Source organism: Glycine soja, chromosome 13, assembly GCF_004193775.1.
Source record: "Glycine soja cultivar W05 chromosome 13, ASM419377v2, whole genome shotgun sequence".
In the NCBI taxonomy this organism is placed as follows: Eukaryota; Viridiplantae; Streptophyta; class Magnoliopsida; order Fabales; family Fabaceae; genus Glycine; species Glycine soja.
This window is the reverse complement of record NC_041014.1, coordinates 19478372-19490814: the sequence shown is the minus strand read 5'-3', so window position 1 is coordinate 19490814 and position 12443 is coordinate 19478372. Positions and strand designations below refer to the sequence as shown.

Here is a 12443-nt window from a genome sequence, read left to right as displayed (position 1 = left end):
TGAGGTGGGCTATTGAAACAGTGATGCAGTTGTCCTTTTCTTAGATAGTGAACCAATGGTGTGATAGGAGTAACACCAATAGGAGTTTTTGCTGGAATGGTAAATGACTTTGTACAACCTTCTTCACAATTACAGTTTAGCAAGCTTACTTTTACACACAAATCCGCCAATAGGGTGGCGCATGAATTAGCTAGATTAGCATTTTTTGTAAAGCAAGTTTATTGGGCTGAGGAGGTACCTCCCCAGATAGAACACTTTGCAATGGATTATGTAAGACATTTGGTCCTTTTGTCTTGACGGAAATCATCCCTCTCTTAAAAAAAAAATATAAACTTTTAATTCCCACATTGATACATCCTCAGCATCCTCTTTATTGTTTTTCGTCTTCAGGACTAGCTCTCATCAAATAAATGATGTTCAAATTGTAGCTATTACGCACGTCATTTGGCATATTTGGTTTGCCTGTAACAAACATCTCTTTGATAATCATTTTGTGGGGCTGCAAGCTGTGTGTCTCCATCACAACAGATGTCAAGCTCTCGGGTGACTCCTCCACAGGCTCAAAGTTCTCAACGACTGATGATCTCGCAACCTTACAGGCTTTTAGTGTGACATGCCACGCGAGGAAAAATCATAAGATCATTCAAGTCAATCGGTACCCACCACTTTATGGATGGGTTACATGTAATACAGACAACTCTGCCAAAGGGTGTCCCGGTCGTGCTGGTTGTGGGGGGGTTTATAGAGATCGTAGAGCTAAATTTCTAGGCTGTTTAGCTTTTCATCTGGGCACCAATTGGCCTATGTTGTGGGTTGCATGAGATTTCAAGCTTGTTTTGGAGGCTTTTAAAAATGATAGCATAATTCCTTGGACATTAGGAGCAGATGGCACAACTACATTCACATCTCTCAGCCTACGAACTTTCTCTTAGGGCACATCTTTGGAGAGGGGAACCCTTGTGCAAACACTCTAGCCTCTGACGTTCGTTCTTTCAGTGGTTTCTTTTGGTGGGACTCTTATCCTACTTTGATACAAAGATCTTTTGTAAAGGATAAACAGACTTTTCCTAGTTTTAGATTTGCATAGATCCACCCTCTTTTGTTTCCATGGGTTTGGTTCTGCCAACGCCTTTAAATGCAAAAGAAAAATTGGATACAAAACAATTAAAAGAGTGAAGTTCTATTATTTTTTGTATATCGATAACATTTGATTGATGTGATTTTTAACAGTGCTGCGGGAACCGCAACCAGACTGTGAACCAGCTCATCCCCAAAAAAATACAGACTTCTAAAAATAATCATATCAACATGCTCTAAAATTAAAAATAAACTTTAAATTTCCCTTTTTTTTGTAAAATTGACCAAAAACAGCATAAACTTTATCAAGTAGAATCAAACCCTCATGAAAGAAAAGAAACGGATCAAAATACCCCAAAAGATGCAATGGCCCAGCACCTTAAAATAGCCCCTACCCTACCAACCCTATAACCAAAAAACAAAAAAGGAAAAAAAAATTCCCTGTAAACCAGGCAGGATTGAGGCACCTGTAACTTATTGCAATATTTGCAAAATGCAGGGTTCCAATCAAACCCACCCCTCTTCTTTCACTCTCAAATCATTGGCCTTCAGAACAAAAGGAATGGAACTAGTCATCTGCCATCAAAATTTGAAGCTTGGATCTAACTATGATTAAAGAAACAGTACATCAAGCTTCAGATCCGGGATCAGAAGAGCTCAACTCAGCAGAAGATTCACGCAAGTTAGATGCATAAGATTCAAACAACTTGGACAGCTTTGGCTGCATTCCCTGGCTTAGCTTGAATGCAGTTGGGTCCAATTTCTTGCACTGGAAAACAAAAACCAAGAAAAAGTAAGTAGACAAACCCCATATGATCACAGCAAGTTGCATTAAAATGTAATTTGGTTCGGCAAGAAAAATCGCAGTTTAGCAAAAGAGTTCAGTCAAGCATGCAATTTCGACAAATCACAACATGAAATTTGAACCCATTTCGTTAAAAAACACAAGGCATTTTAACTACACAAGGGTCAAAATTTACACAATACATCACATCAATGCATGAATAAACTATGTGAAGTTTAAATTGTAATTATCATAATCACTACAAGACAAGATATATCAAGATAAGAGATTATCACCTCTTGATAGAAAGCATTGATTTCCTCCTCTGTAAGGCCTTCATCCTCATCTGAGTTCTCCTCCCAGCCAAGAGAACGAAGGAAAGCAGCTTCTTCCTCCTCGGGATATATTGTAACACTGGGATTTGATTCTTTCTCCTCATTATCAGAAATTCTGTGAATCACTTCATGAGCATGGGTACCATTGCTGGTGAGTTCAGTACCATTTCCAAGAGGCTGGGGACTTGCAGAAGGGTTAACTATTTCCCTATTTACTTCACCAGATTTCTCCATCGCAGGAGATGAAACCATCGGGCCAGAATCTGGAAGAACTGCAGAGCAGTTCATCAATGTTTTCTTCTTAATGAGATTGAAGAAATCATTCCGGCTCTGCACTTGAGAGATGGAATGTTTCTTCTCCAAATTGGAACCTAATTTCAAATCCATAGAAGATGGCTTCCGCTCCGTAGGGGATTTTAGGTTATTTGGGTTCCTCAATGGTGCAGAGGCAGCTCCTGAAGCAACAGCATGTTGATTTCCTGGTTTGCTGTTAGAATAATTTGTTGGATTTGATACATCCTTAGAGGTAGGGGAAGCACCATTTTCCCACACTACTGATTTGAGATCAGTAAACTTCCCAGATGTCTTTGGAGTATCAACTTTGGCATTAACACTGCGAACAGATTGGCTTGCAATGTGCAATGCAGACGGTTGCTGTGGCACAGTCTTGGTAACTACATTCATATCAGCATTTCTGATAGCTGTTTTGGGCTTCGATTTCTCAGAATTATGAACCTGAAAAGAAAATTACAATAAATCATCATCAAAGACTTTAACAGAAAAGAAAATAACACATAAATTTATCTTTTTATTGAACACAACAAAGTAATACACACATGATGCTATAGACAATACAAACTTCCCAAAGTTTTGGAAGTATGCCTAGAATCCACTTTTGATATCATTGACAGATTGAAAACAAAAAATGCATCCTATACATAATCCTTACTCCTCCACAGATTTCCATATTTACATGAAAACAAATGGAGTATTGTACAATCAAAATCACTTTTAATGAAACATTAAGACCAAACCTGACAGTTCACAGAATCAATTATCCTCTAAATAAATCACAAATTCATGTATAATAGAGACATCCATAAAAACCAGAGTAAGCATGGAAAAACAATTTAAGATTGCAGGAATTCAAAGGTAGCAAAAGAAGTGAACAAATGTTGGATTATATTAAAAGGGACATTGAAATACTTATAAGCTAACAAAGCATGCAAACGTCTGTTGTCAGCTTATCATGACATAAATTGACCGTACAAGGTTATAGTTATACATAAAAATATGTCTCCTGCATTTCTTTGCTAAGCTTTTACAATAATTTTATTTTAAAAAATGATGACTGTTATGCCCACCATAAGAAATTGAAAGGAATTTTCCTAAGCAATTGAATATCAAATCATGTTAGATTGTTTTTCCAAGTAACCACATCATCCCAGCACATGAATAAGCCACATAAGAGATGCTGAAGAGATAGATAATCCAGACTACACGAACAGGGAAATACTTGGATACAAATTGGTGAACCACTAGACCCAGACTTGTACACTAGATCAAAGTAAACATGTTTATAGAATAGACAGTTGATGACATTTTCAGATTTAGGTCCCAGCATGTAGTATTTGTAAAATGAAATATTTGTCATGTCCCTCCAGTGTGCAAGTTGCATACAAATATGACTAATAAGAAACCACTTGAAGATATAAATGATATGCTTCATGACTCAAAGAACAAAAGAAAAAATAAAGGTAACATACTCATGTCATCTACCAATTTCATCAATATTTACTTCTTAATCCCGAGTTCAACTAAGTTCAAACAGTTTTTAACCATCAAAAGCATTCCAGGCCATTCAAAACACTTTTCAAATTGTCAACCTCAACTAAGTTGTTTACCTCTAAATAGCACTCCAATGCAAACAAAATAAAATAAAGGGCCAAAGTACAAGTCTAACTCAACATGTTAGAGTACAAGCTAGTTATACATTTATACTAATTAAGTTACCACCAACATAAAATTTAACATACAAAATATTAACTAAAAGATGATCTACATATGGATATAGATTAACTATAAGAAATAAAATTCAGCTATGCAATCTAAAACAGAATAAAGTTTGCAAAAAACAAATTATAAACAGTATTTCAGCAGGTAATTCTCTAACCGAAGCTTTAGGCATTGAGGGTGTTACTGGAATCAACTGTCTTGACTGCTTGATAGCCAGTTCCTCAAGCCTTTGGGTTTTGACTAGCACCTACAGTTGATTGGGGCATTATCATTATTAATTGAAAGAATAATAATATAAAGAAGCTAGTGACAGAGGCAACTAGCTCAACTACCTGGGGAGCAGAGCGAGCTCGGGATGGAGTCTGTGCCAATGCCTCAGCCATATTAAGACCAGCTGTTGTACTTGGTGCTACAGACCCAGATGTTGTATTAACAGTTTGTTGAACTGATAAAGATCCCGTACTGCTACTCCCAATTATAGCGGGTACCTCGGCCAGTGCAGATGTCCATCCCTCCCCTCCAATCAAAGCTGAACTACCAACAGGTAGACTCTGACTGGCAGCGGCACCCAAACCAGGAGATGAAACCCTCACCACTTCAGCTATTCCCTGCTTCTCTTCAGTACTAAGTGACGGAAAATCCTTGTCAAACACAGCTTTCTGAATGCTGCTACTAACATTACTCCCAGAAAGTATTCCATTGCTATTGTTCTGATGGCTGCCACCAGATTTAGTATCAACAGCAACTCTACGAGGTATAACTTCACTCTGTTTCCTAGAAACCATTGAATGAGAACGCCGCAATGTATCCCTCTCCATCCTTCCAGGAAAGAGGTTGGCCAATGGGTCAGAACCATCACAGTCCCAGTGATCTCCAAAACTGGATCTATCTTTCTCTCTGTCACGGTCCTTGTCACGATGACTTCTGTTGAAACTACTGTAGGCATGCTTGGCAGAACCATTTATAGAACTCCTCCGGGAATTTGATGAGGATGTCCGTTCAAGAAACACAGAACGAGCACTATCAAAATCACTACCATTCTTAGAAGATCTATTCCTTGAGTGATGAGCTACGGAAAGAGAATCTACACAACAATGTCAAGACAGTTATTATTTTCCTCCCTTTTGAATGGATAAAACACTTAATAGCTAAGGTTTTAAATTGCATAAGTTGCACAGAAATTCAGCCGAAATTGCGGTCAGGGAGAATCAAAAAAACAATGACGTTACGGATTGCAAACCGTTTTTCAAAACCTTGTTGTGCGTGTGCATCTTAAATGAGATGCGATGTTCTAAATTAAATCAAACAAAAGCATTAAAACATGCAAATAATACAAAAAAGAACATTGAAATTACCAGTATGACCAGATGAGGAGGCAAACTGTTGGGCTGAACTGCCAGCCCCGGCAACACTTCCAGCACTTCTCAACCATTCTGGAACTAATGCAGGTTCACTTCTTTCCATAACTAACACTGAACATCATCAGAAACACCAAGAAAAATCACGTCCACCTCTTCACCAACTCCACCCACAAGTAGTAGCACTATCACACTTGTTACTTGTTAGTATCGTGTACAAATCTCCCTTCTCTACCTTGCTCCACTTATCACTCTTCTACAACCCAAACCTAATCAATTAAAACCCGCCAAGCACAAAACCACTCCGATCAGAACGGAATAGCAGTACTTACACGGCGAAATTCAATTACTCCACAACTCACTATCCTCCAACGGTTATTAAAAAATATCCAACCTTCCCAACCAAACAACCTGCTATTCAATCTACAAAGCCCATAACAAATTCAACAACTGCTCCAACACAAACCCTATTTTCCCCTAACAAGAAACCTGTGTCTTGAAACACAAGACAATGTTGGGAAGGGAAAGCTTCTCTAAGCTACGCCTCCATCGTTAAACCAAAACACCGATTTCCACAATAAACCCCTCACAGATTTTCCATCTCTCCAAGAAAAATTGAACAAACCAAGAATCGGGAAAATCAAAGCACAACTATGGCAACAATGGTAGAAGAACTCAACACATTGCAAACCCATCCATGTCACCAAAATTGAAAAAAAAAAATAATAATAACAAATAAAGCCCTAAAAAGGGCAACGATGTATTCAGGGTAGAACCAGGAGAGAATAGGTAATGGAAAACCACAAAACCCGAGAGAAAATAAACCACACGTGATTAAATTGAGGGGTGTGAAAGAAAGAAAAAAAAAAAAAAAAGCTCCTCCGGAACCTAGGGTTACAGAGGAGAAACGTCGACGTTTGATTGCGAGAGCGAAAAGAGGAACACGGAAAAAAAGGAACGAACTAACCCTAGAGGCGAGGCAGTGATTGATGATGATGATAAGAACCGAAACGTCGACGTTTGAATAATAACCGCCAAGGCCTTATCGCCGAATGCGAAAAGGGAGAGAAGAAGAAAGAAAGAAAGAAAAGAGGAGTGTTGGTTAGTGTTTGGTTCGGAGTTGGAGAGCGAAAGGGAATGAGGAGAAGAAAGAGCGAGAGAGAGTGTGTTGTGATGTGTTGTGTGTGTGAAATAGGAAATAGGGTTTTGTTTTTGTGTTTTGTGTAGTGAAATTGAGACGAGGCGAGAGAGACGAGGTATAATTTTTCTGTTAGTTTTTGGATACTCAGAAGCAAACGTGAGTTATGACGAACACTCTCTCTTTCAGTTTTTTTTTTTTTTTTCAAGAGACTTTGGGTGTCTTTTTAATCCAATAGATAAGAAATTAATCACACTTATTGTATCTGATTTAATAAAATTTTACATCACTTCATCGTTCCTTTAGTTTTTTAGTTATTTCTTTTAAATAGTAATAAAATCAAATTAATATTTTTGTGTGTGTGCCCATTTTCTCTCCATGTGTTTTGTTTTGGTTACTTACGTTTCATTTCTCGGCCTCTCGAATGTATGTGTGTAGTGTAGCCCATACTGTTACGACTTTATTATTCAAATTAAAAAAAAAATTGTGCAATTCAAGCCTGGATCTTCTTGGAACCGTAGAGTTTTTTATTTTTGTCATTTTTTGGTTACTTTTTTTATATTTTATATTTGTGATATTTTTTTCCACTATTGATTCTTAACCATAACCACTGGCGTGCGTGGCATCAAAGTCTGGCGGTTCACCTCCGCATTACTATATTTTACATGGATGGGAAAAAGATTTCCGCAACGAGATTGTCGAGATTGTGATATGTTGTTTTATCAAATTGATTGTGACAGTATAGTTTTATTTGTTCAAATTTCAAGTAAATTTATTCAAACGAAATAATTTTAGTGGGTTGTGTAGATAAACTAAACTGATATTAAAATGATTTAACTCAGTTGGTTAATTATAATGTTTAAATATTATAAATTTTATGGTATTATTTTTAATTTTTAACGATAAAAAAAAATAAACTAAACGGATTATTCAACACTGGTTGGGAAATTTGTTACTTTGTTAGGTCAAGCTGGAGAGTTTCGATAACACACTAAGATTCAGGTTGGTGAATAGAGTTCTTCGTTATGAGCAGAAATGTGACTTGACCGGGTAAATATGCAAACATAAAATGAAATGAAAAATACCTTTTGCCCCACTTTTTCTTCTAAGAGTAAAACACAAAATATTGTATACGTCAGCTATGATTGCTCGATGTTTTTGTATGGTTATAAATTTTTTTAAGGATAAATAATTATTTTTATCTCTAAATGTATAAATCATTGATAAATTTATCCTCGAAAGATAAAAATTTAATTTTTAGTTCCCGAATGTATAAAAAATGCGGTAAATTCATTCATCCGTTAACTTTCATCATGTGTTACCGTTAATGAGAAAGCCTACGTAGTACAGATGAACGAAATTGTCATAAAATTGATTGTTAATATAATTGTTGAATAGATTGAACGATAATATTAATAAGTTACCATTATTATACCTAAATGTCAATAATTTTCTGTTGAACAAAAATATCATTAATTTTTTTATCAAGATGTCGGTAGGTTTCCACAAGACCAAAATGTCAAGTCATCGTTATTAGACCAAAATGTCAGTCATTTTTCATTTTAGCAAAATAGGAACGAAAATATCACAAAATTGATTGTCGACATGACGGCTGAATAGATTGAACGAAAATGTCAATAAATTATCATTATTGAATAAATTTGTAATGATTGATACATTATTAGGTGCTTATTTTGGTACATTATTAGAATGTGTATTTTGGATAATTTCTATTGTGATAGACAAATTATGGTTGCTAACCAATATTATGGTTATTATTATGTTTGTCTTAAATTATGTTTGTTTTCCTATTTTTTAAAGTGATTATTATAATGTTATACTTGCAACAATGATAAAAGGGAGGACAAATTTACCCTAAAATTATATTTTATTAACAAAATTTGGGGTCAAACAAATTAGTTCAATAAAAGCATATTGATATTTTAGTCCAATAAAAAATTACTGACATTTATATCCAATCAAAATTACTGACATTTTGATACAAAAAATATTATTGACATTTTGATCTAACAATGATAACTTCGGAACATTTGGTAATTTTGATACAAAAAAAATTACTGACATTCTAGTCTAAAAAAAATTTACTAACATTTAGGTCTAATAATGGCAATTTATTAACATTTTTGTCCAATCTATTCAACACTCATGTTGGCAATCAGTTTTGTGATATTTTCGTTCTTATATGCCTCATAAGCTCTTTCATTAACACTAACAGATGAAAGTTAACAAATAAATGAATTTATAACACTTTTTACACTTTCAATAACTAAAAATTGAATTTTCATCTTTTAGAAATGAATTTGTCAACAATTTACACATTTAGATATTAAAATGACTATTTACCCATTTTTTAATCATATCATTTTTATAATTATTTGTTGAATTATGTTTTCTTAAAAGTATGTGACCTAATTTGATTATTTGCATGTTTTATTTCATCAATTCAATGTAAATACAAAAATATGTCATACTTTTTAAGATAATAAGTTATTAAAAATAAAATTTAAATATTAAATATATCATTTTATGTTATTTGACATTTATAAGTTAACTTATGAGTTAGTATTATCAAACATTTTTATTAAATCAACTGCCTTATAAGTTTTTAGGTAACTTATAGCTTACTAGTTTTTAGACTCATGCAATACACAAGTTATTTTTAAAAATATTTATATAAAGCTTTTTTATGTATTAATATATGAGAAATAATTATGACTAAAAAAATTTCATAGAAAAAATAAGGTCATGTTGCCATTTAGAAAGATGGCCATCATATTTGAAGAATTAAACCAAATTATTAATATATATATATATATATATATATATATATATATATATATATAACTTAAATTTGTGTAGGTAAAGAAAAATATTCAATATTTTATACAAATAAGAAGATAATAAACAATGATTTGCCAAAAAAATTGGTTTAAAAACTAATATAATTCACACTTTTTTATGTTAGACAAAATAAAATATTCAATAAATTTACCTTAAATTCATTGCAACAATAAATTTACCTTAAATTCATTGCAACAATAAATTTAAAAACACTAAAGTAATAAGAAAACATAATTTTTCCTCAAATAAAAAATGACATAACATTCACTCTGAAAATTAGATGTTACTGTGATTTCAGGAAAAAAAAAATGTTCATTCTCATGAGTTAATTTTAAATTTTCTTACTTGATTTCATAAAAAAAAATGTTCATGTAGATATTAATATATTTTTTTAAATATAGTTTTTATATTAATAAATTTACTTACGGATATTAGTATATAAAAAGAACTCAAATTTATGTAGGTAAAGAAAAGGAATATAAAATAAATCAAATTTTACATAAATGGGAAAATAATAAATAAAAAAAGGAATACAAAGTAATTTCCCTAAAAATTGATTTAGAAACCAATTCTCACAGTTTTTATATTCGATAAATAAAATATTCGATAACAAAAAAAAAATTAAAGAATCACTTTTCCTAAGTAATTCAATTGAGTAAATTTAAGGTAAATTATTCATCCTATAAATTATTTTTTTAGTAATCATTTTACGTGTAGATTTTAACCTATAAAAATAAGAAAAGAATAATAATTTATCTACAATTTCTTAAGATTTTAAATATCATATGAAGGCATTAAAACAAATTGAGCTATAGCAGCAGTCACTCTGTGAATTTGTAATAACAAAAAGGAATAACATAAGTTACAAAGATGAATATGAATACAGACAATTCTCTTATTTCAAAGAATTAAAACTAAATAAAATTCATTCACATTTTGCTATCACCTCCACCTTTGTCAGGGTCTATATTTATAGGATCCAATTTAGTTGTGACATCCATGATATTTCTAATCAAAGTCTGTAAACTAGCAACATTGAGAAAAAGTGAAATCCATAGCCCAGGAAGCTCTAACAAAAAATAACATATTGCAAGTAATCAAATGGAACCGTTGTTTTAACTTGTGGCTTAACAACATAACAAACTTCCACAATTTCAAACTTCGCATCATTTTCTTCACTATGAATATGGGGAAACTCATTATGAATAAACAATAGCAATGTAAAAGGCAATCCATGGGTTGAAATGAACAACCTTAAAACTCTCTCATCCTTTGTTTTTTTTTTCTCGACAAAAGAATCATATATTATAAATATTGGAGTATCAGAGGTATCCAAGAGGAATACAATAATAAGATATAGTTAGCTCCTAATGTGTTTGGTTAGCTATATTTATACTCACAATGAAGATCGAGAATAAATACCAACTAACCAAAACAATAAAAAACTTAGCATCCCTTGATAGCATAACATCTATGTCCAATCCTTCCCAAGTATTCCAAAATAATTACAAATCACATATGTTTTAACCATCAATTAAATGTAGTAGCAAGTAAATTAACATTTCGTTGGCAATAATGAAGTTACGTATACTCCCAGTGATACCATCCATTGAGTGAAGGAATAATTAAAGTTTTTGTTTTTCCAACTAATTAAGTCAAGACCATGTTGTGAAGACTATTCTCTGCATTAAGCTTTGAGCTTCAAATACTCCCCTTTGAATATGAAATGTGAACATGTTTAGTCTTCTTATTCAAAATTAGCCCTCATATAATAGTTGAAAAATGCTTGTGTATCAGAAAAACATCATTTTTCTTTTCACGCAAAATAGTATAAAAAGTGATACAAAAGAGCAAAATCACCCGTCCATATCTTAGCATGAGTTTAATGACGAAAAAGGGAGTAGAAAAAACTTCAACAACTAGCTTCAACGGTGGTCTTTGGGCTTCCTTTAAGTGTGAAAATTATTATTTGACAAGGGAGGTGATTTAGAGGAGTTATCGAGTTAGATTATGTTTCATAAAATATTTTATTTAATTATTAAATAAATAGTTTATTTGAATTATTTGAATGAATAAGTTTTTTTTAATAATATTTAGTGTTTTTTGAAATATTACTTAAAGTAATATTTTTTTAAACGTTAAATTTCAATTTTTTATATTTTATTCTCTTTTTATCATTAATATATTTATTATAAAAATTTATTATTCTTTTAAAATGAATCATGGTTTTATTAATCTATTACTATTTAATACTTTTTAACTACTTTAAAAACTAATTTTATCATATATTTATAATTTAATAGATTAATTTTTTAATTTATAACTAATAGTTTTTAACTTCTCATTAGTTTTTTAGTCAATTTTGTATGAAACTGAGTCTGGTTGAGTGATTAAAATGATATTGAATGATTGTACTTGTTAGTAGAATTAAGAATGATCTAATATAACACTTTCCTAATAACTTCCTATTATATTAATAATTAATAATCTATTTAAATTATTTGTTAATGATAACTTATTTAAATTATAGTTCTAAATACTTTTTTAGTCTTTATAATTTAATGTTTTTTGTTTTTTGTCCTTTTAAAATTAATTTTTTATTTTTAATCCTTATAAATTTGGTTGTTTTGTTTTTCAATGATTAAAAAATAATTTAAGCTTAAATTACAAAGAATAATTTACAAGAATTAAAATAAACATTTACACGGATGAAAAAAAAACTAAATTATAAAGATTAAAAAATATTTAAAGCTTAAATTCTAAAACTGTTGTAAGCAACTAGGCTTCGGGATTCTGTTCTCTGCTGGTCCAGCCCACAATGTGCAGACCAGCCCAGGTAATAAGGTTTTTGTCCAAATTACATCTATTAATTA

The 12443-nt window shown here is 32.0% G+C and overlaps 1 protein-coding gene across 3 annotated transcripts; it reads right to left on the bottom strand.

Annotated features, from left to right (window-relative positions):
* Positions 1-1162: 1162 nt before the first annotated feature.
* Positions 1163-6899, bottom strand: LOC114382099 (mediator of RNA polymerase II transcription subunit 1-like). Of its 3 annotated transcripts, none has more exons than XM_028341335.1 (5): positions 5568-6899; positions 4545-5296; positions 4397-4459; positions 2158-2931; positions 1163-1846 (listed from the first exon to the last, which is right to left on the bottom strand). In XM_028341335.1, exons 1-5 carry the CDS (start codon positions 5674-5676, stop codon positions 1706-1708), a joined length of 1839 nt encoding a protein of 612 aa, XP_028197136.1. In that variant the 5' UTR covers positions 5677-6899; the 3' UTR covers positions 1163-1705. The 3 variants fall into 3 exon arrangements, with proteins under 3 accessions (XP_028197136.1, XP_028197135.1, XP_028197137.1); XM_028341334.1 differs by having other exon boundaries at positions 4370-4459; positions 5568-6898; XM_028341336.1 differs by lacking the exon at positions 4397-4459.
* Positions 6900-12443: the final 5544 nt, after the last annotated feature.

Excerpts from the sequence above, each read along its gene's own strand:
- LOC114382099 (XM_028341334.1), bottom strand. The coding sequence starts at position 5,676 with ATGGAAAGAAGTGAACCTGCATTAGTTCCAGAATGGTTGAGAAGTGCT. Across the intron at positions 2,932-4,369 it reads CCTCAATGCCTAAAGCTTCG|GTTCATAATTCTGAGAAATC; the intron begins GTTAGAGAATTA and ends TTTTCTTTTCAG. Across the intron at positions 1,847-2,157 it reads TCAATGCTTTCTATCAAGAG|TGCAAGAAATTGGACCCAAC; the intron begins GTGATAATCTCT and ends TTTGTTTTCCAG.